General features: G+C 40.6%; 1 protein-coding gene across 1 annotated transcript in view; it reads left to right on the forward strand.

The window, feature by feature from the left end:
* Positions 1-26,774, forward strand: part of LOC124788822 (neuropeptide Y receptor type 2-like) — a 132,627-nt gene that overhangs the window by 8,748 nt on the left and 97,105 nt on the right. The window contains exon 2 of the mRNA XM_047256103.1: positions 5,787-6,015. Coding sequence (XP_047112059.1) covers positions 5,787-6,015 — 229 coding nt within the window. The remainder of the gene's footprint in view (positions 1-5,786; positions 6,016-26,774) is intronic.

The following is a 26,774-nucleotide window of genomic DNA, read 5'->3' on the forward strand; positions in this document are numbered from 1 at the left end:
AATAGGGGACATCTATCTCAATCGAATTAAGTGACTTTAACTCTTTGTGAAAGCTATTCTTATTTTTAGTATCCATTCCATAAACTGAACTGTTGGTATGAATAAGGATGTACACTTTAATGACAGACTTCATTAAGGAATAAATATATTGGGAAGCAGTGCCTTAAACAGCTCTCTGCAAGAAGTTCTTGAGTATTCTCCATGTTTTTCAACAAGTAAGACTTTCGTTGGACCTGATGAGTTACCCCAGAAAATAATCCAGTATGATATTTTGGAATGAATCTAAGGATCGTGCGCTAGTTTTTTTTTTTATATAAAAAATTCGCATAGCAAATAGAAATTTATTAAGAGCTTCAGCAGTTCAGTGGTATTCTCCTCTCAGTTAAATCTGTTATCAAGCTGTAATCCAAGGAATTTAACGCTGTCAACATCTTCTACCTGCTTGTCGTCGTATTTTGGCATATACAGGCAGGAAAGTCTTACAAGTTCTGAACTGGGCACAGTATGATTTTTCATGGTACACTGACAGTGGATTGGTTAGGACCCATTCATTAGTGACCTTGAAAATTTCATTAGCTGACCTCTCTGAGAGTAAACTTAATTTATTATTTACTGCAATGTTTGCATCATCGGCAAACAAAGCAAACTTGGCGTCTGTTAATGTTACTGATGAAAGATCATTGAGTCACATAAGAAAATGTAAGAGGCTTAGAGACGGAATCTTGGGGGATACCAGATGTTACCGGCTTCCAGGTGGACGCCTGATTAATTGATACAAGTGTCTTTCCTACTGACACCCTTTGTTGGGGTCAGAGATATACGATTTGAGCCATCTTGTAGCATTTCCTGTTACACCGCAATATTATAATTTACTTAAATGGTAATTGTAATTTATGCTGTCAAATCCCTTTCATAGATCAAAAACGTACCAGTAGCCTGTAATTTATTGTCTAATGAATTAAGTACAGTCTCACCATATCTCAATATCGGAATCCTTTAAAAATCTGAACTGTGACTTGCACAATATTTTATTTGTGGTCACATGTTAAGAAGACAAATGTATATTACCTTCTCCAAAATTTTTTAGATGCATACCAGTAAAATCGAGCAATTACAAAACCTCTACCACGATCTATACTGAATAAAATTTTCCTCGTTATTATTAAGAACTGTAAAAGAAATGGGTTAATACTTAAGGTAGACTGAAACTTATACAAACTCAGTTACCTTCCAAAATTACTGCAAACGCGCTCCCACGACGAGCCTGACTCACCACAATCCCTGGAACGAGTGAAGAGCATCCTAGCAAAATCTGGGTCCACACAGTTAGTGGGAGTTGTCAGACAGACAGCATTTCGCACGATGCCAGCTTAAACAAAATAGCGCTTCAACCGCAAGGAAGCAAACGTCTTTGCCTCAATTTAAGACTATGCAAGAGTTGATAGGCCGCCACATTAGCAGGCGAAAAGTTTGCCAGTTACCGAACACTATCAAAATCCAGTGCACAGACGCATTCATCCTCACAGTTTCATCCAAAGAGGGGAGTAATGGGAAAGAATGGTAGGCGTACAGCATTAAGACATCACAAGTGTGGGGAAGGTAGAGAAAACACGCATACTTGATAAAACGATATACCTGCGTGTAAACCAGATTCAGAAGAAACTTGATGTCAGAGAATGTATAAAGTTTTAGTAGATAAGGACGTACTCAGCTGCTGACTCTTTCTTCAGATATGGTTTATTAAACGTACTGAAAGTGAAAGGGACTAAGGCTAGGGATTCTATAGTTGCCAACAGGTTACATACCTACTTCTGTTCCCGCATTATGCTAGAAAAAGACTTGATTCCACAGAAAACCGAAAAGGACCCTAACGAAGCCGTTGTGAATTTATATACTAATTTAGTATATGAAGAATAGGATGTGGTTCTACACAATGAATAAAAAGGCCTGTAAGCGTTTTATCATTTTACTACTTCATGTTTCTCAACGATTTGTGCTTCCATGTTGCTTGCGGTAGATTCCTGTAAGACGACTGCGTATTCGATATGAATCAGATTGTAAGCTCAGGCCATGAGAAGGGGTCAACTATTCAAAATTTTTTTTCTTTCTTCATACAATCTTTGAAGTGATCTCTCGAACTGGAAAACTGCTCAAGTTGCTCGAAGGATCGACTTGGTGCAGGAAGACTCTTCTCCAATGAGTTCATTTTGCATCACGCCGGTTGGTATCGCTGGATGCAGCGATGACCGTTGTGTGATGTATTCGGACTTGTGGCATTTTCCTATAATTTTGTCAGCTGGAAATTTCCCGTATTGCTGTTTGCAAACATGCTGTGACTTTCTTCGCACAATTTTCTAGAAGATGACTCGTAAGTCCATTTCATCGCAGATGGCATCAGCCTACTGGCTTATAGTCCAATCATAGGTGATATTCCGGTAACTTAGGTTCTATTTTCAGTATAAGAGATGTAGATTCCTAGACAATGGTCATGTGGGGCTATTTGTGGGGTTTAGTTTCCGAACTTGGTAAAGCCTTTATTATACAGTAAATCTTCGGGGATATTCGGTATTACCGAGGGATCTTCACTTCTTGTTGAATGCCGAAGACATATGTGAGCATATCTAGGACAGTCTTCCGTAGATACACGAAATTGGCATGAGTATTAACGGATTTCGGTACCGGTACAGTTTTTGAGGATTCCCTTCCGTCCCCACACTATGACCCACGGGACTGAATATCTGCACCCAAACTTTTTGCGTTTTGGGTCGTGGGTACCAGCCCGGTATTCACCTAGTTGGATATGGGGAACTGCCTAAAAACGACATCAGGCTGAACCGTACAACAGTCATAGGGGTTAATTCGGCAGGCGGATTCAATGTATTTGCATTTGTAAAGATGGACAACAACCAGCTGTATAACGGAATTACGACAGTCAAAATCTGTGCAGTGCCGGGACTCGAACCCAGATATCCCGCTTTAAATGAGCGGTCGCATTAACAGATTCGGCTATCCGTGTGCGACATACGGCAAGACCCCAACATCCATAGGCCGTTGTTCCAGCGTCACAAATCGTACTCGTACATACTTTATGTAATCCCTATACAGTGGAGACCATTTTAATTGAAAGTCGCTGGCTGGAATCGACTAATAAATACCATGCTACAGTGCCTTTGCTAGTAGAGAGAACTATGTAATTTTCCTTCGGACAGACAAGCATATATGACTGAAAGTTAGGACGTTCTTCTTAACACCACAGACGCTGCAGTGTGGCATTCATTAGGCAGCCGGCTCGACTGAACGAATTACATAAGCGGAGTACTGTCTCGCGCGGCTAACTGGACGGATGAGCTTTTCTGAGACAACGTAATACAGATTCTGGAGAGTCTCTCAAGCACAGCAAATGCGCAGCCTCTTTCCGTATATATCTGGTTTAAAGGCTATGGCGTAGTCACGTAAATTTAATTCGTCACTGACTCTAAAAGGTAGGCCGCGTTCTACAAAATTCCAAGAACGTCAAAAATGGTTCAAATGGCTCTGAGCACTATGGGACTCAGCTGCTGAGGTCATTAGTCCCCTAGAACTTAGAACTAGTTAAACCTAACTAACCTAAGGACATCACACACATCCATGCCCGAGGTAGGATTCGAACCTGCGACCGTAGCGGTCTCGCGGTTCCAGACTTCAGCGCCAGAACCGCGCGGCCACTTCGGCCGGCTCCAAGAACGTCTTCCAGTACATCGTTCACGAGAAACTTGACTGGATATGATTTGCTATTATTTTACAAAACAGGTTTTTAATTCACACTGTCCTATACCAATACGTTTCCATGTATCTGACTCCTTCCTTCGTACGTGTAAATGCTTTATTTCTTTGAGGAAACTGTTTCTAGTCTTAGTTTTGTACTTGTGCTTTGTATTATTTTTAAGAAACGATGGTTCATCGACAGGGTCAAAATTGGTACTTTATGTGTTCTGATTTCCTTAAGAATTGAATTATTTATATTTAAAGATTGAATCGTCTGCAAGTGTCGTCGTGCTAACAACAAATGATGGGAAACTAGATGGCTCATGAAACGTACAAAATGAGTTAGCCAATGTGGGAAGTAATCTATATGTACTTTAAAAAGCTGAACAAATTCTATTGATTCGATTTCTTAGCTATAATGGGTAACAGTTACAGATCCATGAATTCTATAGCAACCACTTACCGTATACTCTATGTTCTATCTCAATTTCACAATAATACATTACCCAAGAATCATCTCAGTAAAGTAATTTGGGTATATTGTTCTATCTTTGTCATCTGAAATGGTTGTATTATGAGGGGCCTTCAATAGGTAATGCGTGACATTTTTATATCGTCCAGTTTAGGTTGAAGAAATGTGGAAATTGTTGTGGAATATTCCCGCATCAGCCCCTATAGCTTCATGAAGTTCCAGTAGGTGACAGGGCCATACACAGCTTACAACATGGCGTCTCCAACGGAAGTACGTTCCAAGCGGCGAACTGAGTTTTTTGGCGGAAAACGAGAACATCACAGATATTCGTATGAGATTGCAGAATTATATGGAGACCAGGCAGTGAACTAAAGCACTGTGAATCGTTGGCGAGGATTCTGTCACAACTGCAACAAGGTCGCACAAACCTGTTCAATTTCCTCCGTACTGGTCGGCTGCATGCGGCTGATATCCATGCACTGTAGGGATGTGCGAAAACTCTCATTCGAGGTGATCACAGTCAAACACCTCGCTGCTCAAGTGGACGGATCTGTTAGTGGTGCTGACAGGAGCGTCCACCACATGAGTTGGGCGAATGTGCGTGCCCGTCCTTTTCCCTCTGCCTAATAGAAGATCAGAAAGAGCAACGAAAGGCCATGTATGCTGAATTTCTTGCATGCTACGAGACTGATCTTGACAATTTTTTATAGAATATCGTCAAAAGCAATGAAACATGGACACATCACCTCTAACCGAAGAAGCAGCAGTACGTGGAGAGGGGCTACACCACTTCTCCTCCGAAGAAAAAGTTCAAAGCCATACTTTCAGCTGTTTATGTGATGGCAGCGTTCTTGTGGCAGTCTGAAAGGGTTATTCTGTTTGATTTTCTCTCTCATGGTGCCATTTTGAAGTGTGTTGTGCTGCCCTCAGGAAATTGAGGAAATGACTTCAGCGTGTTCGTCACCACAAAAATGCAAACGAACTTCTCCAAGACAACGCAAGACCTCACACTACTCTGCGCACCCGAGAGGAGTCGTCAAAACTGCACTGGGCACTGGGGGGGAGGGGGGGGGAGTGTTGTTTCTTATCCACTCTATAGCCCGGATCTCGCAGCTTCCGACTTCCATCTTTGGGGAAAAAACGCTGCACTGGGTGGCAAGCTGTACATGGATGATGGGGAGGTTACTGATGAATCACGACGCTGACTCCGACGTCGACCATAAGAGTCGTAAAATGCAGGAACATAGGCCCTTTCACTAAGGCGGCGTAAGGACATAGCATTGAATGGAGATCCTGTTGAAAGATATGAATTTCTAGACAAAATTGTGAGGAATAATACAATGTGTTGAAATTCTGAATTAAACTAACCTGCTTTCTTAAGAAAAGGATTGCATCAATTATTGAAAGCCTCTTGTACATTGTGGCAGTAGTAATGGATTATGATTTATGTCTATTAGAGAGAATAACGATATAAATACTTTCGCAACGGCTATTGCAAAAAACTTTTCCTAATAGGAGCATGGTTAACAGAGTCCCACAACGTGGTTTTTGGGTATTGTGTCTTTTGCAGGCGGGAGTGGACGATGGGCGCGCTGCTGTGCAAGCTGGTGCCGGCGCTGCAGGGCGCCAACATCATGGTCTCGGTGGGCACCATCACAGTGATCGCGCTGGACCGCTACTTCACCATCGTGCGGCACTCCGCCGCCCACCCCACGGACAGCCGGCCGCGGGTCCTCCTCTCCATCGTGCTCACCTGGCTGCTAGCCGTCGTCGCCATCACGCCCATCCTCTTCTTCCAGGTGGGCCGCGCTCTCTGCTCCTGAGATCACCACGCGTCCAAATCGTACGCGCGGGGTTGTAATATACATACGAAATACACACATATTATCGTTGTTCTCGTCTCCAGTCCGAAGACTGATTCGGTGCTGGTCTCTCTGATAGTCCACGCTGTGTAAGCCTCTACAACTATTCATAACTACACAAACCTACATCCGTTTAAAATGCATACAATATTAAAACCATGGTCGCCCTCTGCAGTTTTTAAGTCCCACATTTCTCTCCATTGCCAACTGACCATTCTTTCACACTTCAGAATGAGCCTTGTCAACCGATCTCTTCATTTACTGAAGCTGTGCCATGAAATTCTTGTGTCTCCAAGTCTCCTCATTTGTAAGTCGATTCTTTAGCGTTCTTGTATAGCACGTCATCCTGATATCTTTATTTCTCTTCTAGTCTCAATTTATCGTTCACGTTTCACTTCCACGTAAAGTAACAGTCTACACAAGTACTTTCAGAAAAGACTTCCTCACACCTAAAGTTTTTCAGAAATGCTTATGCTACCATACTCAGTCTGCCTTTTATATCCACCCAACCTCGGCCATCACTTATACTCAGATGCGCGGGGCAATCGCGTGGTCTAGGGCTTCTCATCACGGTCCGCGCGGTTTTCCCCGTCGGAGGTTCGAGTCCTCCCTCGGCCATGGGTGTGTGTGTATCTTCTTTAGCGTAAGTTAGTTTAAGTTGGATTAAGCAGTTTGTAAGCTTAGGGACCGATGACTGCAATAGTTTTCTCTCATAAGACTTCTACACAAATTTCCAAGTTATTCTCATACACAAATAACAGAAGTCATATTTTATTTTGAGTGTCTGATTACGTAATCTAATGGCCTTAGTATCACCTGATTTAATTCGACTACATTCTGTTACCTTTGTTTTATTGCTGTTTAGAATCATATTATAATCTCTCACGAAGGCGCTATTGGTTTCATTCAATTATTTTTCCAAGTGCTTTCCCTTACATGACAGAATTACAGGGCCATCATCAAACTTTAGAAATTGTATTATTTTTCCACAACTTTAAATCCCCTTCCAAACTTCTCCTTGCTTTTCTTCACAACTTACTCACTACACAGACTGAATAGTGATAACACTGGGGAAGCTTTCGACAATGTTGACTGGATATACATTCAGTTGCACAAATGGATGTGGTCACATGCTGCACTTGAAAATTAAATCAGTAATCTGGCAGTTACTGCGAAGTAGCTTTTACTAACAAAAAAGCTGGTGAAAAGGTATCTTTCTTTAAATTATTTGGCTCTTTTGAGAATTACTAGGAGACATAAAACTGTAAAAGTTTAAACACATTAGCCGAATAACGATGAATGGACTGGTTGAAAGCAAACCAGTATAAAATGAACTTCATCGATATCGCAGCGCATTCTCAACCTCAGAGCATCCATATTACTGCTAGTGAATACAGCACGATCAGTATTAGAATCACGCAGTACGGGTTATCATCTATCCAAGTTTTTAGCTAACATTGCTCAATGTTAATTCCCAGTCTACATATTCAGAAGTATGTTGGGTGAGTGATCGGTAGGATGCTGCCTGGTGCTTGATATCGAGAAGTACAGCTAAATTGGTATAATATTATTACTAAAATATTGGTGTTCTTGTAACCAACGAGTCTGGAGATGTCTGTAGAAATGTGAGCATGAAAGCGGAAACTGTAACGTGTTTGTGCCGCGGGGGGCGCCCCTCTCCATGCACATCAGTTCTGAGAGTGACTTTGGTTCACTAATTTAAAGTGGGTGATTTGATATGGCGAGGAATATGAACTGCATGTTTACTAGATGGAGACGGTACTCGGTGATGTATTCTCTGGTTGGAGATCAGTTTGACATTCCAATTTTCCTGCGAGTCTGGTACGTTCTTGGTGACCTGTAGACAACATTGCGATGTTTAGTTGTCAGTGCTTAATGGTCATCAGTGTAAAACAAACTATTAGTGTTGAGTGTAGCGTTTGTAGAAAGAAAGAACAGGATGCCAGTGCTTCCCTAGGACTAGGGGAGCTTCGTGACATATAGGCAGTGTGAGTGTAGGCATAAGTTAATGTTTTCGTGTGCTGTACAGATATAAAAGGTAAATGAGCTGTTTGTGTGGAATAGACCTATATTGCATTTTAAAGTTAGTGTTGCTTGCACTTTGTCAACTGTGTATATATTGCATTGTAAAGTTTGTATTGTTTATATTATGGGATGACTAGAGAGGACGTATAGATTGAGTACATGGATAACGGTGAGTGAAATTTTACATGAAAAATTTTTTGGGCTATAGATAGTGAGTCGCATTCGTCAAGTGGAGACATTAACTGTACATTGTCCGGTGTCAGAATGTAGCAGCAATCGTAATATTTAATTTTAGTTACACTGGTAATTATCTTCGTCTCTTCCAACATTCTTGTGAATCTGGTATGTATTTGATAATGTGCAGGCAGTTTTGTGTGTTTAACTGACAGTGCAATTTAGCGATCTATGCAAAATAAGCACAGAAAGCGTCGGAAAAAAAAAGAGAATCGTGCTTCGATGCCGGCTGCATCACTAATTCGGCAGGTAAATTCGATAACAGAGAATCAGAATGCTCGATTGATTGTGGCGGAATATAGGGGTGACAGTTTGTGTACGATGAGAAATGGAACCGTATCATGTTAGGATCATTGGGGAGAGTGGATTACATGTTATTTTCGTAAACAGATTCTGTTATGGAAAGAATTTCTGTGCACACAACCTGAGACATATAGAAAGCGAGAGTAAGCGAGCGTTAACTATTTATGGGGCATTATTTAATTTTCGAGAAGTTGCCCTGGGTGTTATACTTTTAAAGAGTTATGTGAGGTAAGAATAATGTTGAGAACGTTTTAGGTTGCGAGTCATCACGCAGACGTTTCACGACGAGACGAAAGCCGTGTTGGTTGAACGTGTGTGTGTGACAACACACCCTGCCTTCAGTGGCAGAGGCAATGGGCACCTGGAGATGCCTGGCACATGAGACTGGCGTGAGTGATGCTTGGAATGCAACTTTCACCGATGTTCAACGACACGCGTGGGACCCGACATGCGGCTGCCTCACTTCGCGGTAGTATGTAGCTAAGCGCCGTGAAGCGTGAGTCAAATCTGATGTAGGGTCCGTTAGAATCGCTAAAAAAAAGCAGGTTCTGCTGTTGTGGTACGGAATTCTGCATCATATTCGCTGGATCGCAGTTAAGAGTGAGGGTATAGAGGAACGCGGAACACGCGCTGCTCTGCTTGGAGTGCGCTCTCTGTAAATAAACGTCTGACCATTAAAGACATCTAAATAAAACTTTGGCCTGCGTTCGGCTGGAATTCGGGGTTGGGCTCCCGCCCGATCATATCAGCACGTGTGTGTAGGGGAACACGTATTTGGATGGGAATTTCTCAGGTGTTACGTATGAATGGGAGGTGCCGTCATCTCATGCTTGGGGAAGCCGAGCAGGGGCTGTGCGCGGTTTGACATCTGAGTGATATGTCACTTATCGCTACCTCCTGTGTACTCAATGGACAGGGGGGGCTATGGACTGTTCTTGCGCACGTTGACTGCAGTGTTTTGGGAGCGGGTCTGTATTCCTTGATATGCGCCATTTGAACAGTTTACGAGTACTTAGTGTGTCTATACATCACTGAGCTGTATTATTTAGGAACAGTTTGCAGGTCTGTTCTGAAATTGTTTGGGAAAATTAGGAGTAGTTTGGCTATTTGGACGTAAATTTTTTGCATTATTTACAAGTGGTTTGCACGTCTGTAGGCTGTGCGATGCGTTATTTTTCATGGTTTACAATATGCAAGTGTGTGTGCAGAGCGTTATAAATGAGTTATGTAGGAGTGATTTCCTGGTCTGTATGCTGTGGGACATGTAAGTGCCAGTGTTTTGTGATACATATACTCCATCCCTAAGCAAAGTTCATTCATTCCTCCATCCATCAGCCTAGTGCAGGCTGACTCCTTACGCTAGAAACTCCTAGGAATAGTTAACAAAAAAAATGGTTCAAATGGCTCTGAGCACTATGGGACTTAACATCTGTGGTCATCAGTCCCCTAGAACTTAGAACTACTTAAACCTAACTAACCTAAGGACATTACACACATCCATGCCCGAGGCAGGATTCGAACCTGTGACCGTAGCAGCCGCGCGGTTCCGGACTGCGTGCCTAGAACCGCTAGACCAACCCACGGCCGGCAATAGTTAACATCCTGGCGGCTTAGGTTAGTGGTGATAACCTTAGTTTGAGACAATTTTCTTAGGTTGGTGGCGAAAGCGCTAGTCACGTTTCTTTACAGCCAAGAATTCAAACTCACAGCTGGTTTCTACGAAAAGGTGGTGGTCAGGTGGCTTAGGTTAGTACAAGTGTCCTTTCTATCCCCCAAGTTACTTAGGTTGGTAGAGAAAGCGCAAGTGCCCTTTCTTTACTGGCAGAATTCAAACTCGTCTCCGGTTCCTGGGAAGAAGTGGTGGTCTGTACATTGAAATGTAGTTGACACCAAATAGTTGAAAGTGTAGTGAACACCTTTTCTTACCGATATGAGTTGTTATTTTTTTCTAGATAGGGATTTGAGTTGTGGACTTTATGTTAGATTGACTTGCGGAGGTAGAAAGCTTGGCGCGAGCGATGGCCCACGCATACGCGCATGTGTTTTTGCGACGATCATGGATTAGGTAATCGGGGCATGTTGGTTGAATAACGAGACTTGCGTGATCAGATAACTTGAAACGTCCCTTTAGAAAAATTAATGAACTACTCTGCTGATAAACCTCTTACATTATTTGATCTTCAAACAGCTGAGTAGAACTGAACGAACTCAGACATTTGTCTCTTTACTTATTCTGAACAACACTAAACTGACACACAATATTTTTAGTGCAACGCAATCTGACTTTCAATAATCTGTACATAAGAATGGCCCTGACTAACAATAACCTATACCTTTCACGAATCACTTACCTCACAAAAGTCTCGGTTACTCTAACTACTGCAATACAGCGAGCGCCACTACTGCCAGCTAAATAAAAGATTCAAACTACTGAAGGCACTAACTACTGATAGGCATAGTTAGCAAATGAAAGATTTTGATAGACAACAAACAATATATTTACCTTAATAGTGTTCAAAAGTCATAATATATATAGCAGTTCATGACGCCCAGTCTTACAAATTTCCTGTCTCTGATGGACACACGTCCAGATCATCTGCTCTCAAAACTCCGCCATTTCTCTCCCCACATCCACCACTGCTGGCGGCTCACCTCCAACTGCGCAACGCTACGCGCTGTTAACAGCCAACTGCCCAACACTACAATAGCGAATGTTACAATGCCAACCAGCCACAGACTGTACATAGCACATATAGAGCGCTACGTGGCGTTACCAACATAAAAACCTAAACAGCCCACTTACATAGCCCCCATGTTCCCCACAATAAATTTTACAAATTGATTTGGGCCGTGGCCAATACAGATTTGAGAAACAAATTTCATAATTACAATAACAAAGATTTCAAATGCACACACTTATTGATGCACTATTGGTCAAAAGCAAAAATTGCTCCCACAAAGACAGTACTGATCTTTATCACAATAGTAATTACAGTTTTTTTCACAAAGTCTCATTAGTAAAAGCAATTGCACACGGAAGTAGTGGATTTCCATGCAGTCTTGAAGAAGTAGTGTTGTCCTTCCAACGGAAAGACAGTGCTGACTCTTGACATGCAGACAAGTAATGGGCCACAACAGAGCAAACCCACAGCAGAGTCAGTCGAAGTTGAAGAATATTGGTAGGTAGGTCATCACAGAGCAGACCACTTTAGTCCTGTTAGAGATTACAATATTGCTGGGCAACCAGAGGCGAAGACTCAGAACAGTCATTGTAGAAATAATGGTAATGCTGGGCCATCAAAGCTGCAGACCCACTGCAGTCCTTGTAGAGATGGCCAACAGCCATCTGTTGCGACTGTGCATGTGCCCAATCACCATCGAAGAGTCTTGCGGACAGTATAGCAAGTCCATAACCACCACTTGTGAACTCACAAAATTTTGGGAATTGTCCTTAGAACCAGCAATGCTGTTAACCAGTCCCTTGCTGAATTATCAACACACATGCAAACATTGTCCCACTTTCTCATCTATTGTGCATATACTATGACCAACAGAAACGTGCCCAGTGAAATGTAACTTAATTTGAAGAACTGCTGTCTATACAATTATAAATTTACAACATAAGAATACAATTACAAAGATACAAAGTACATCATTAAAGAACATAACAGTACAGATAACATTTGTAGTAATTGGGGCTTTACAATAGAATAGAAATGAAGATATACATCAGTGTTACAGGAATTATGACAGAAGTAAATACATAAAATAATGAGAAAAGTTTTTGAAACATTAATTTCACACATGAGCATTGAAACGGAACAGAATTAATAATGTCTAAATATCTTTATAAAGTAAATAACATATAATAAACGCAAATTATATTTGAGGATAACAGTATTCCTCATCATAGTGAATGTAGCTGAGTATTAGAAAAATTCTACAACAAAAGTCTTATCAGATAAACACATAAAGACAGGAAAAACACAAATACACAAGGGTACACAATCACATAGCGGAATAACACAAAAGGAAAGGACAGGGTTTGTTTTCAGTGTAACATTAGGTACTGCAGTCCAACCCAAAACTCCATTCCATAGATCTTTCTTCTTATTTCAACATTTGTTTCCACCAAAAAAATCCTATCCTAGTATGCTTTCTGTATTCTATTCATATCCTCTTTCAAAATAGTTATTCTCCACTGTACACAACTGTTTTGGCCAAACCATTTTCTTATAGTTTCTAAATGCATTTCATTCCCTATTCTTCATAGTTAGTTTCTTATATAGTCTACCCCCTTATAAGCTAACATAATTCTACCGAGATCAGATATATATATATATATATATATATATATATATATATATATATATATATATGTATACTAAGGGACGAGGCAGTACAAAACAATTAACACACACAGCAATGACAAAAAAATGCAAATTGGCAAAGCAAGCAGCAGTATATCTAAATTAGCAAAGCAAATGCAGTATTACCTCTAATATGAGGCAATGAGCAGCAGCAAGAAAAATAAAACAGTAGTAAAACTGTCTTAACAGTGTAATACAAAATGAAATTTAGTAGCTCTATGCCTGGCAAACAGCAGCAGCAAATGCTTCAACTTATACCTAAACATGACAAAGCTCAAGCAGAAAAAAATATTACAGTAAAAATGGCCATGTTTAATACCTATGTCACATCTTAACTCTAGAGTGATGCATCGCTTTGACTTACTCTACGAAACAAGTTACCCAGTCATTGACAAAAATTATGTATGCAATTTCTGTGAATTGAAATGTCTTTTTGCGCTCTCGTTTTTTTGGAAGTAGATCATAAAATTATTATTTACTGGATCTGTAGGCATAAAATATCTATATTAGTACATCTATAAAAATTTATTTTAACCAACACTGCAGTACAGCTAAAAACTAGATATTAAACAAAATGAGCAAATAAATACATAAAGCAAGGCCGTGAACGCCATTCACTAGGCAAATGGCGTCTCCAAAGGCAGTAAAAAATCTCTCACCTAGAAAGACAATGGATGTAAAATGTTTCTCATCATTACATTAGGCATTTTAGTAAATATCATAAATTAAGAGCTCCACAGTGTATTCATATGTTTTAAAGTTGAGCGTGTCGTATTTGTGATGATTTATACAAAGAAATGTGAATAGCGAGGACAATGGTCTCCTTTTTTTTCCTCCTGTGCCTCTGAAAGGCACACACTAATGGCTTTTTTTCCAGGTGACTGTCGCTCAGATGGGCCTCTGAAGCACATTACGTCAAGGTCATCTACTTCTTTACTGAAATATTTACGGCAGCAGTCTCCACTACAGTGACAGTCTCATATAAAATAATAAAATTCAAGGGTTACAAATTAACATTAGAAATGTGTAGAAACAAAATCTCATATATAACAGTGTCCAAAAAGTTTTGTCAACATTGTGGTAACTAACATTCACGTATGTACACACATTTCATAACTCTTAAAGTACGATTATTGGTTTCCAACATCCTTTTCATAAATCAGAGTCCCTAACCACTACTCCTTATTCCTTACCTTATTACACATATACATATTCATCAACACATCTTCAATATTTCCTTATAATAAATACATAGCATAATCAAATTCCTCATATATAATCATCTCATTGATCATCAACATACCTCAGCAGCATAATACACATCGTCACCTTGAAAATAACATCATAACAACTCAGTAAAATATCAAAAACGGCGTAGCTTTCTGCAATAATTTCAAAACCTAAAAAAAAATTCCCTTCTCATTTCAAAAGTGTCATCTACCTCAAACGTACTTTAAAAATCATGATCCCATACCAAATACATTATTCAAAGCTCTCATAGTATCACAATTTTTCCAAAAAAATATGAACAGTTCACAAAGTACAGACAAAATACAATTCCGTAAGTGTGAAGTTAGCCAACTGTGTAATTATGCAAACATCTGTCACTGATGTAGTAAAAATATTTTGGTCTCTCTCAGTATAATGATCAAATAGCTGTGTAATTTATGTCTTAGAGAAAAATGGTACCGATCAGAAAAGTTGTATAAGCAAATGCCATATTAGCTAGGGCTCCTTGTGCTGGCCAAACACATGGTACACAAAGTAGGTGTGTACCCCCTGAGGATTAATGTAACTATACCCTCAGGTGTTACAGATTACAGCAATGGAATGAAATATATCACGGAAAACCTTTGTATCATTGTAATTCAAAAATCTTTAAAAATAAATGTTTGAAGTACAAAATTAATCACTCAAATACGTGAACTGCAGCGCCATACTGTGCGTCTTGTTGTAAGATAATCTGTCATTACTTAAGGGTAAAAAATGTGCCAAGTGTCGTAATTATCGTCGTCTGTAAGCAAAGTTATGTAGAAGTCAATGTACTTACTTCATAATAAACAAAAGTGAAATGCTTTGCCAATAGATATCGTAGTTATTACGTACAGTACCGTGATCAAGAAAGTACTATACTGTAATGTATTGTTGTGCTACGACAAAGGCTGTCTCATTGTAGCTATACCACAAAAGTTAATACTAAAACATGTTTTACTTTCCTGAAGAATTCAGAGAAACTGTGCAGATATAAGACAGATACAGCACAAAAGCAATAATATAAATTGTGTCATTCATTAGTAACGTCGTGATATAATCGTGTAGCTGTCAAATAGACTAACCACTCTGTCATCTGACATCTCTCAGAAACTACGTTAAACCCAGAATGTATTTTCAAGTAAACCAAAATGTTGCGTTAAAATCTCATTAGCAGTGCTGGTATATGTTCTATGTATGTGAGCCTTGTAGTCGTTATGTGATTGTACAACTAACAAGCAAGAATGTACATACACAATAAAACTGTGTCGTCTGTTCGCTATAACAATGTATTCGTAATTACTGTGTCAATATGTTCCCTAGATTCTAGACTGGACAGTTAACTTCAAAACATTGTTGCACATTAACAGTTCCTAAGTGTGACAAAGTGTACTATTAGCGTGAAGTGAAAAATTTTATGGAAAGGAATAAAAAGCAGACTATCTTTCAATAAAGGGTTTTACATGTGAAATGTGGTGCAGTCCTTTACTCTTCCTACTATGCAGAGCTCCCGCTTCAACGGAATTATAATATGGTATATGGTACATCGGTAAAGAATGCTCAAATTTTTCTCAAGGTTAGCATCAATGTTATTTTTCTCTGAGACAGCCGGCGCACGTGGCTGCCTGCGGTGCCAGTCATTGTCTGCTATCTCTTTTTTGGCGTGTGTCGTTATTGGGATTAGGAGACCTAACTTTAACAAATTCACCTTGCCGAGAGGGCTCAGCCCTGTTTGCATCCCGCCAGTTCTCATAAAATTCGGCTCTGTCGTTTTGTTGGTAGTTTACATAGTTTCTTTTTTGTCGGTCATGTGGTGGAGAATTTCTCCTGGAATCGTAACTGCGCAGTGGACCACTGCGTCTGACGTTCTTCTGTCTCCCTTGATAATAATTATTTTGGTTCCCATATTGTCTGTTTCTCTCATGGTCTCTGTGATAGTCATTACTGCGGAGAAGTGATCTTTCCCTGTAATTATTACTACTCTGCCAACGGTTGATATACGGGTGGTGTCTGTTTTGGTCACGATTTACGTTGTAAAAATAGCCTTATCGTGCCCAGTTATTACTTCTTTCATCACGGAATTGTGACGGATGTGAACTGTATTTGTTGTGTTCCTGTTTTCGTGTCCCGCGATGGTCAGTGTCAATTTCCAGTTCTTGTAACAGTCCCTGAAAAGCTTCAATGTCGTCTTTACAACGTCCTGCCAAAATAATATGTCGTAAATGTTCAGGCAATTTGATTAAGCAAATGCGGATGAGTTCTGAGGGCCTGTAAGGGTTTGTCAGGTACTGATTCTTGTGCAACATGTCTTCAAAATATTTCACAAGACTGGAAAATTCAGATTATTCGAAATGTTTCATCATTATTATACTATGTTTTACTTGGTCTTGTCTAGCATGAGTCCAATATGCTGAGAGGAAGGCATGATAAAATTCTCCCTCACTGTGACAATTGTGAATGACAGATCGCATTCTTACAGCTGGTTCATTCTTTAAATACCCACACATAACTTCTAATCTGTGCTCTAATGACCAGTTGGGAGGAAAACAATGAAAGAATTGATGAAGCCATGCTTGTGGGTGAATGTCGTTGCCGGAATTCTGAAATGTATTGAATTTACGTGTAGTAATAAACTGCTTACAGTCAAAATCATCACGTTGGTGAGTCGCATGTAGGTCATTGTTACGTCGTTTCCGCGGTTCCATCTCAAAATTCGGTGTACCTTCCCAATGTCTTTCATAATTTCCGACGTGCCCTGTGTTATTATTTTGTGGCTGTTCCGTATTTCTATGTCCCTCTTCCCGTATTGGGGCGCGAATGTCCTCTGAAATATGTAATTCTTGTATTACCTGTGTCAACTGATCTTGTACTTCCCGGATTTCTCTTTGGTGTTGCGTATTAATTTGGTTCTGATTTTGTTTCAATTTCCTAATTTGTTCGTACTCTTCTGTGTCATTAAAGACTACCGGTCTTGTGTCATTCAGATTATCATCTACCTTCGTAGATTAATTATTTAGCTGATCCAAAAGTTCGACTACTTTATCTGATAATGAACTAATTTCCTCCTTTTCAGAGTATCTACTGCGTCCTTTAAGTTTTCCAGAATTCCTGCAAGTAGCGTAACCGAATCGGTAGCTGCAACTGAGTGAATTTTAGCCCGCAAGGTCTCATTTTCATGAACAATAGTTTGCAGTTCTTTTATGACTGCTTCGTGATTCTGTAATGCATTTTCACGCCGCGAAAGAATAGGTTGAAAATGCTCACAAATTTGTGTTTTTACGAAATTACAGACTTTTTGACATTTCAATTCGATGTCATGTAACTCAGTAGTTAAATCTTCACTTGTTTGTTGAAGCGTGGTGTCTAACTTTTGAAGATTTTGTTCCATTGTGTCTAACTTTCCAAGATTTTGTTCCATTGTGTCTAACTTTCCAAGATTTTGTTCCATTGTGTCTAACCTTTGAAGCTTTTGCTATGTTTGTCGCTGATTTTGTTCCATCGTGTCTAACTTTTGAAGATTTTGTCCCATTTGTTCTATTAATTGTAATAACTTTGCACTGGTGTCCCAAACATGTTCCTCAGTGCTTTCGACAGTGCATTTGCACCGGCAACATTCACATTTTGACAAGCAGAAAATGTGTCTTGACTTATTTGAGAAAACGGTGGGTATCCAAAACCTGAATCTACAGTATTTGCGAGATTGTGTCCTGTCATTTCGGATTCCTGATGAGAGCTGTTGCCGACCGATCGATCGATAATGCTTCCCTGTGCACTAATTGTTTCACTGTCTACACCATTATTTACAGCCCACTCCAATTCCCTATGCACAATTACCAAATTACTACTTTGAACATTACTTAATTCATTACACGGTGGCGCTAACACACTGCTTTCGTTTTCACTGTCATATCTCAGTTTACTTTGGAGCATAGTATTACGTTTTTCACACGCCACTATTCTCACAATATTTCACACGATAACACAGAAAAGCACAATTTGACGAGCAAAATAAGAAAACACATTAACATAGCATTGAAAATAATATCTCGTTAATTGCAAGCGCAGCTGCGAAATACTTGGTGCAAATCTACATGCATGCCACAACTGCTTTACTGTACAAGAATGAAAAACTACAACTACAAAGGAAATTTTCTCTATAATTACGCGCTAGCAATAAACAATAGCTACACTAATTACACAAACTACAAGGTATCCTCGGTTAAGGGTCGACATATGAAACGTACCCTTTGAAAAATTAATGAGTTACTGTGCTGATAAACCTCTTACATTATTTGATCTTCAAACAGATGAGCAGAGCTGAATGTACTCAGACACTTCTCTCTTTTCTTATTCTGATCAACACTAAACTGAGCCGGCCGGAGTGGCCGAGCGGTTCTAGGCGCTACAGTCTGGAACCGCGCGACCGCTACGGTCACAGGTTCGAATCCTGCCTCGGGCATGGATGGGTGTGATGTCCTTAGGTTAGTTAGGTTTAAGTCGTTCTAAGTTCTAAGGGACTGATGACCACAGATGTTAAGTCCCATAGTGCTCAGAGCCACTAAACTGACACACAATATTTTTAGCGCAACGCAATCTGATTTTCAATAATCTGTACATAAGAATGGCCCTGACTAACAATAACCTATACCTTTCATGAATCACTTACCTCACAAAAGTCTTGGTTACTCGAACTACTGCAATACAGCGAGAGCCACTACTGCCAGCTAAATAAAAGATTCAAACTACTGAAGGCACTAACTACTGATAGGCATAGTTAGCAAATGAAAGATTTTGATAGAGAACAAACAATGTATTTACCTTAATAGTGTTCAAAAGTCATAATATATATAGCAGTTCATGACATCCAGTCTTACAAATTTACTGTCTCTGATGGACACACGTCCAGATCATCCGCTCTCAAAACTCCGCCATTTCTCTCCCCACGTCCACCACTGCTGGCGGCTCACCTCTAACTGCGCAACGCTACGCGCTGTTAACAGCCAACTGCCCAACAACAATTCCAACCAGCCACAGACTGCACATAGCACAGTCAGTGAGTTTCATATAGAGCGCTACGTGACGTTACCAACATAAAAACCTAAATAGCCTAGTTACAAACTTACCGAGAGCGCTCTTTGTCTAGCAAGCCAGGTGGTGGACTGGCGGTTGTGTGACATCAGGGCAGATTCCATTGTCCAGCAAAATAACTTTTTCGCCTTCCGACCGAGGTCTGTGACATGAGCAGTCGCTGGACCGGTTGGGCTACCGCTGACCGGTGGCGCCAGGGGTAGCCTCCTCTGTTAGCGACGATTGGTACTAAGTCAGTTGGAGTCTTGATCTAGTGGTGAGCGCTGTTGGTGCCATATCGATGATGTGTACTAAGTCTGTTGGAGCATAAGTGATGACGGTACTGCCTGAAATAAAGTCTTCAGTCCTTTTTCCGCCAATCGAGAGGAAGTGACTTAGGTAGGTACAATTGTACTTTATTTGACGTGATTTTCATAGCTTAGCAGCGAAAACATAAGTGACCGACAAAATTCAAACTTGAGGAGAATTCGTAGGATGAGGTGGACTTAGGTTGCCGGATATGACCAAATTGGCCTATTTCAGACGATTTTTTTTTTTGTAGGTGTGACCGATTATCGTGTTGGAATTTGAACTTGTGACCAACTTTTCTATAGAGGGTTAGGTTAGTGGTTCAGATGGTTCAAATGGCTCTGAGCCCTATAGGACTTAACTTCTATGGTCATCAGTCCCTAGAACTTAGAACTAATTAAACCTAACTAATCTAAGGACATCACACACATCCATGCCCGAAGCAGGATTCGAACCTGCGACCGTAGCGGTAGCGCGGTTCCTGACTGTAGCACCTAGAACCGCTCGGCCACCCCGGACAGCTTAGGTTAGTGGATGTAACCCAATTGGCCTATTTCCTTAGGGGCGACGCATTATCCTGTTGGAATTTGAACGTCCCGCCAATTTTTTCTGGAGGATTAGGTTAGTGGAGATAGCCCAATTGACCTATCTTCCCGCCAAAATTCAAACTTCCCTCAAAAATCCGCCATTCTTGGATGACGTCATGCGCTGTTACCAAGCCTACAGGCCGCCATCTTGGATGAATTCATCGCCGCCATCTTGAATAAATTTGGCAACAACAGAATGTGGGGCCCTACATACTTCGTCCCACTACTCAGGTGATCGTTCGAGCCAAGCATTTCGAAACGATGTTGAGTTCAATGCTTCTCTCTCCTGTAGGGCGGCTATGACGTGCTATCGACGTGTATTGCAGTAACGCTGGCCTGTCACACTGCATTCTTTGGTCTTGATCGCCAACGTGTTCAAAAAATAATGGGCCAATACTGCAGTGAAGCCACACCATACTTTGACACGTTCACCATTTATAGGAATTTCATGCACAGAGACTGGAGGTGAAAATCCCCGCCGGCCGGTGTGGTCCAGCGGTTCTACGCCCTACAGTATGGAACCGAGCGACCGCTACGGTCGCAGGTTCGAATCCTTCCTCGGGCATGGGTGTGTGCGATGTCCTTAGGTAAGTTAGGTTTAAGTAGTTCTAAGTTCTAGGGGACTGATGATCTCAGACGTTAAGTCCCATAGTGCTCAGAGCCATTTGAACCATTTTTTTTTAAATCCCCACACTTCTGTGTGTTCACCTCACCCGTCAGAGAAATATAAGATTCGTCTGTCCATAGGATGGTCCAGGGCCAGCCTTCGTTAAATTAAATCCTTGCGAAAATGAGGAGAGCGGGGTCCTGTGGCGCAAGCTGCTGTACGATATGGACTTGGTACGGTTCGAAGCACCTTCGGTATAATGGACCACGGGATATTTAAGTGCCGTGACGCATCACGCGCACTGCCTGACGGTCGGGAATCACGCGCGGCAACAGCGATTTCGTCAACCACTTCTGGTGCAACCGGCCGTCGGCATCCTCACGTCACGACGCCCAGTTTTCCAGTTGATTCGAACTTCTTCATTATGCTACGCCCAGCAGTTGAAGAAAGAGGACCCTTCCATTTTTCCGCCGGTGGTACTCTCGAAGAAGAGCTGCAGCTTTACTGTTGTTTTCCTAAAAGAGCTTCCTTTGGCCCAAGCTCATGTTGACATGTCAACAAGTGCACTGCGGCTGTTCAGGTGTGTGAGACTATGAATCAAGATGAATAATCGCGACACATTTTGGCGTAGTTGGAACTGGACGGTGGCGCAGTGACGCATCTAAGTCATACTCCCCATACTCTGGACATTAATGCTACCTATTTCGTTACTTGTGCGGTAACTAGATTCCGTGTTATAACGTGTTAAGTAGGGAAAGTTTAATTATAGCCAACTGGAATTCTTTTACATGTTGTCAGAACTGCTCCATAGTGTAGAATCGCCACATCACGTAATAGGAATCGAAACTTCAGAGATGTTCTTTCCAATGACATGAAATGTGCGTACTGCTTTTTATATCTTGGACTTTTCACTCTTAATCTTCTGAAGCGCTGAAGTCACTTATGAATAACGCTGTAGAATGCAAAATGTGCTGTAATGTAGAGTACGTGTCCTGTGGAACAGCGTTGTGTGATAAAATTTCTTTTTAATGAGAGAAATGAAAAGAAACGCAGGCATGGGTCGTAGTGTTTGAGTAGTATATACTCCTACAACCTGGTTCACTTCGGAAGACGTTGATACGTGACCCGTACGGATATATTAGTGACCTCCTGTTATGCTGATGGATGTTTATTGTTGCCCACTTTATTGTGCAAGTTCGCGGTGTTACACAGAATTCAAAACAAGTGCTCCTAGTCTTGACAGTTGCTTACTAGCACTTATTTAAGAAAAGCTATTTACAAACTGTACCTCAACTGCGAGACCAACTACTACAACTTTTCAGTATGACCATTTGTTTAAAAGAAACCTTTCTCTACCGGTTGTCTTAGCTTGGTGAATCTTCCGTATTGTATTGTCACGATCCATTAAACACTTTTATCCCTAACATTCCTTCCACAGTTGCATTGGATGTCTTCATAGGAACTCCTGGATCCACTGCGTACTGCCGACATACGGGTCGGACTTTGAATAGCGAGATAAAAGCAATGAAATGTTGCACGATCGACAGATATAAATCTTACAAAGATAAAACCTTCTTGTCGATTATACAGAGCTCCACTCGATATCTCATGAAGTTCCAATGCTCCTTCTTTTCAGTTAACATGGTCCCTAAGTTTCAAAAAAAACAATGACTTAGTTAAAGCCGGCTGGAGTGGCCGAGCGGTTCTAGGCGCTACAGTCTGGAACCACGCGACCGCTACGGTCGCAGGTTCGAATCCTGGCTCGGGCATGGATGTGTGTGATGTCGTTAGGTTAGTTAGGTTTAAGTAGTTCTAAGTTCTAGGGGACTGACGACCTCAGAAGAGGAGTCCCACAGTGCTCACAGCCATTTGAACCATTTTGAACATAGTGAAGTTTTAGTACGGATTGCTTCAGCCGCTCACACTGATTTTCACAGTATTATTGTCGTTCTCCGACGTTGGACGCGTCAGTCAGCACGACTTAGGAGAACAACGCTCACCCGTAGAGATGTTTAACGCAGCTCTGGACGAAACGTTGCGAAGCTTGACCATTCAACTCAGAAGATTCACCAGCAACGTATGTTTCAATCTGAGCGAAGTGATATTACGTGGCAGCTTGTATTTCCATTCCTCAGCTGTAACGTCTGTCAGTATTCTGTTACGACAGTGGTTGTTGCAGTCACCTGATACGACAAAGGTCTCGAGAGAGTAGATTCCTGTCGCTGAGTAACAAACTACTTAAAGTTGTTTTAAAAAAATTCCACTGCCAACAAGAGACTTCGAAGCTTGTCAGCAGACATGAATTTTCTTCAAAGTCTGTTCCCATCTTCCGTAGCACAGGAGAACATCAAGTGGAAACGCACGCCTCAAACTCCTTACAACTGAGACCTCACTTTAAATTTGATTTTGTTTCTTTCGTGTCCGATGAAACAACGGCTTTACTTAACTTTCTGACTAAATCAGTTACTGCATTGGCTTTCCACTTCTTGCGAGTAACATCCGTCCGAGGAATTAATTTGTTCATTTAACACAGGATACTCCTGTTCAGCGCATGCGAGGAAGTAACGACGGGAATATACTGTAAGTTCACATTTTTTGTCTCCGATGGTAGTCATACCCTTACAGTTATCACGCGAAAAAATAGAAGTACGTTATTAAGTCAGTGCTGTTTGCAATACAAGCACTTGTATACAACCCCGATATACATGAGTGAGGCCTCAAGAAGTTATGCAACACATTTTTTCCTCTCCATATTTCGAGTGACATGCTGCCAAATTTTTTGTGGGTCGTCGTGGAATACTACCGATGCAGCCCCTATAGTTTCATGAAGTTCCGATGGGTAGCAGCACTTTACTTAGCCTTAAAAAATAGAGTTTGTAATGGAAGTGAGTTCCAAGCCGAGAGTGGTCGTTGAGATTCTTTTAGCGGAAACCCAGAGCATCGCAGATATTATATTCATAGGTGCTTGCTGAATGTCTCAAGAGGCCTGGCAGTGAACAAAAGCACGATGAATCGCTGTGCAAAGCTTCTGTCATCATCGCAACAAAGTCGCTCATACCTGCCTGATCTTCCGCGTGCTGGCCGGGCGCACAAAGCTGTGACACCTGCAGTATTGGAACGTGTGGACACTCTCATTCGAGTTGATAGACGGATCTTAGTTCAACACCTCACTGCTCAACTGGACATATCTGTTGCCGGTAAAGCCATGGCGACGGTCTTCTGCGGTTTACAAGTAGTTAGTCCGTTTTATGTCCTGTGCAACTTTCATCTGTGAAGTGTACCATAATACTGTCAGAAAACTGAAGAAAAGACTTGGGAGCCTTCGTCGTCACAAAAATGCAAACGAACTTTTCCTTACCCATGACGATGCAAGGCCTCACTCGATTCTGCGCATCCGAAAGGAGCTCAGCAAACTTCGTATCACGCCCCCAGATATGCGAAATCAAAGAGGAGCACTGCATTAATGAAATGTAGATAAAGGATGGCAGCCAAAAACAGTTGCAGAATAGAATTTTTTTATTAAAATTCTTGACCAAGGTTTCGGTACATATAAATATACCTTCATCAGAAGTAAAACTTCCTGAATAGAAAGACACATTCATTAGAAAAGCCATATCAACGAAAGTGAGAAACAGAAGCTTAAATAACGGTGAAATTGCTAAAGTAATACAGGCACACAATCTTTAGTACTTACTAAAATTACATCATGCACTGGAGAATAATAAAACAATTATGCCAAAAGGCGTCGTCAGTAATTAAAATATCATCTCCATTTGTACAACATATGTAATGGGCACAGGTACAAAGCGAACAGTTTAACAATGTTACTTCGCCTATGAACTGTTGAGACACGAGTGTGAAGGCACTAAGGTAGATTGTTTCGCCGAGAGAGGGCACTTGCATGTGCCAGACTCGCGCATATTACAATCCATAAATACATACATAAGCGCATCAAAAATTATTAAAGGTTGTGTTAATTCAAACTTTGTCTTAATAAATAAAGCGTATCACGCCAATTAAAGACATTTATGTAAACTAGAAATATAGAACCAAATTTACCTGTGTCCTAGTGTCAAACGGATAAAGCTTGCGCTTGGAACATCTAACGAGAGAGGGCACTACTGTAATGCGCGAGAGTCTCGCGTAACGTAGGCAGTGAAATACATACTAGCGAAACAACCAAAATGTTATAATAAAACGAAACCATCTGTCTGTATGAATAAAACATAGTAGTCATTTAACCACACATACACATTGAAATTCATAATTAACAAACATCACAATATGTAGATCCCAATAAGACAGGAAAAGCGCATTTCACCGGCATCAACAAGCAAGAAAATAACTCCTAGTCAGCCAGACTATATTACATTAAGGCAATGAGGGGTTTGAAACTGTCTAAAAAATTTTTGTTTCGAAGCTGCACCTGTTCATTAAGAACAAAACCATCTTTTAGAGACAGATGCTTGAAAATCTCTAATTCTTCGAGCAAGTCTACTTTGTCACCTTTATCAGCTTCATGAAGCAGCTCTACGTCGTCCAGTTCACTTGGCGTGTGCTGTAAGAGCCATAGATGTTCAGCAAAGGTGGAATTATATACGTTTTCCCCATTTTTACCTAACCTGTGTTCTTTATACCTAACTTTAATGTGTCTACCTGTCTGCCCTATGTAATAGTTTGGGTAGTCGTTACAAGTAATTTTATATACACCGGACTTAGTGCTGAGTTCTTCTCGTGCTCCAATATTATGAATTACTCTACGTTTGAGGCTATTATTTACGGAAAAAGCAACTCTATAACCGTATTGTTTCTGTAAAAGTCTTTTAATCTTATATGAAACGTTCCCTAAAAATGGAATAGAAATAAAGTTATTACTCTCATAGTTTTTTGCCCTGTTATCTCCTAAAGTAGAAAATTATACAGCTGTTTTTTTCTTAGCAATTTGGTCAATTAATTTAGGGTCGTATGCATTGTTAGTAGCTATTGATTTTAATAAAAATATTTCATTTTCAAAACAATTCTGTGCTAAAGGTGTGCTCACAGCGCGATGAACTGCAGAATGAAAAAAGGCGATCTTGTGAGTTTGAGGATGACAGGAATCTGCTGGAATAATATTATCAGAAAAAGTTTCTTTACGGAAAATGTCGAGGCTAATAGTGTTACCCGATAACTTAAGTTTCAAATCAAGAAAATTGAGTTCTCTCTCGTTATTTTGTATCTCTTTTGTAAATTTCATTTTCTCATGGAAACTCTTGAAAACATGAAACAGTTGTTGTAGATCTTGGTCACAACCTTGAAATAGTATGAGTATATCATCAACATAACGAGCATAAAAAGAAATCTTATTGCCTAACGTAGGGTTGTTTTTGAAGAAATTTTCTTCTAGTGCATTCATAAAGATGTCAGCAAAGATGCCAGCTAACGGGCAACCCATGGCTAAGCCGAATGGTTGCTCATACATTTTACCATTAAACTGAAAGTAATTGTAATCTAGTACAACCTCCAGTAGTGACATAAGTTCCGACAACTGTAGCTCACTTAAAGTTTTATGTTGTCGAATGTTACCTTCAATAATCTTAAGAGTGATATCCACTGGAACATTAGTGTATAAACTTACGACGTCAAAAGAAACCAAACGAGAGGAAGAAGTGATCTCTATTGATTTTAGCTTGTTTATTACCTCAGCACTATTTTTAACAGAGTAATTGTTTTCAAAAACAAAGGCTTCTTTAATTTTAGTGTGTAAAACCCTCGCTAATTTGTGATGTGGGCTCTTTATTCCATTAACAATGGGACGAACTGGGTGTTGATTTTTGTGTACCTTAAACTGACTTCTAAGCGTAGGTGCTCTAGGGTTCATGTTAATTAAGGTTTTCTTTTGAAACTCTTTCATAAGATGTTTACTTCTTCTTAACGTATCTC

The sequence above is a fragment of the Schistocerca piceifrons genome, chromosome 3, assembly GCF_021461385.2.
Source record: "Schistocerca piceifrons isolate TAMUIC-IGC-003096 chromosome 3, iqSchPice1.1, whole genome shotgun sequence".
Taxonomy (NCBI): Eukaryota; Metazoa; Arthropoda; class Insecta; order Orthoptera; family Acrididae; genus Schistocerca; species Schistocerca piceifrons.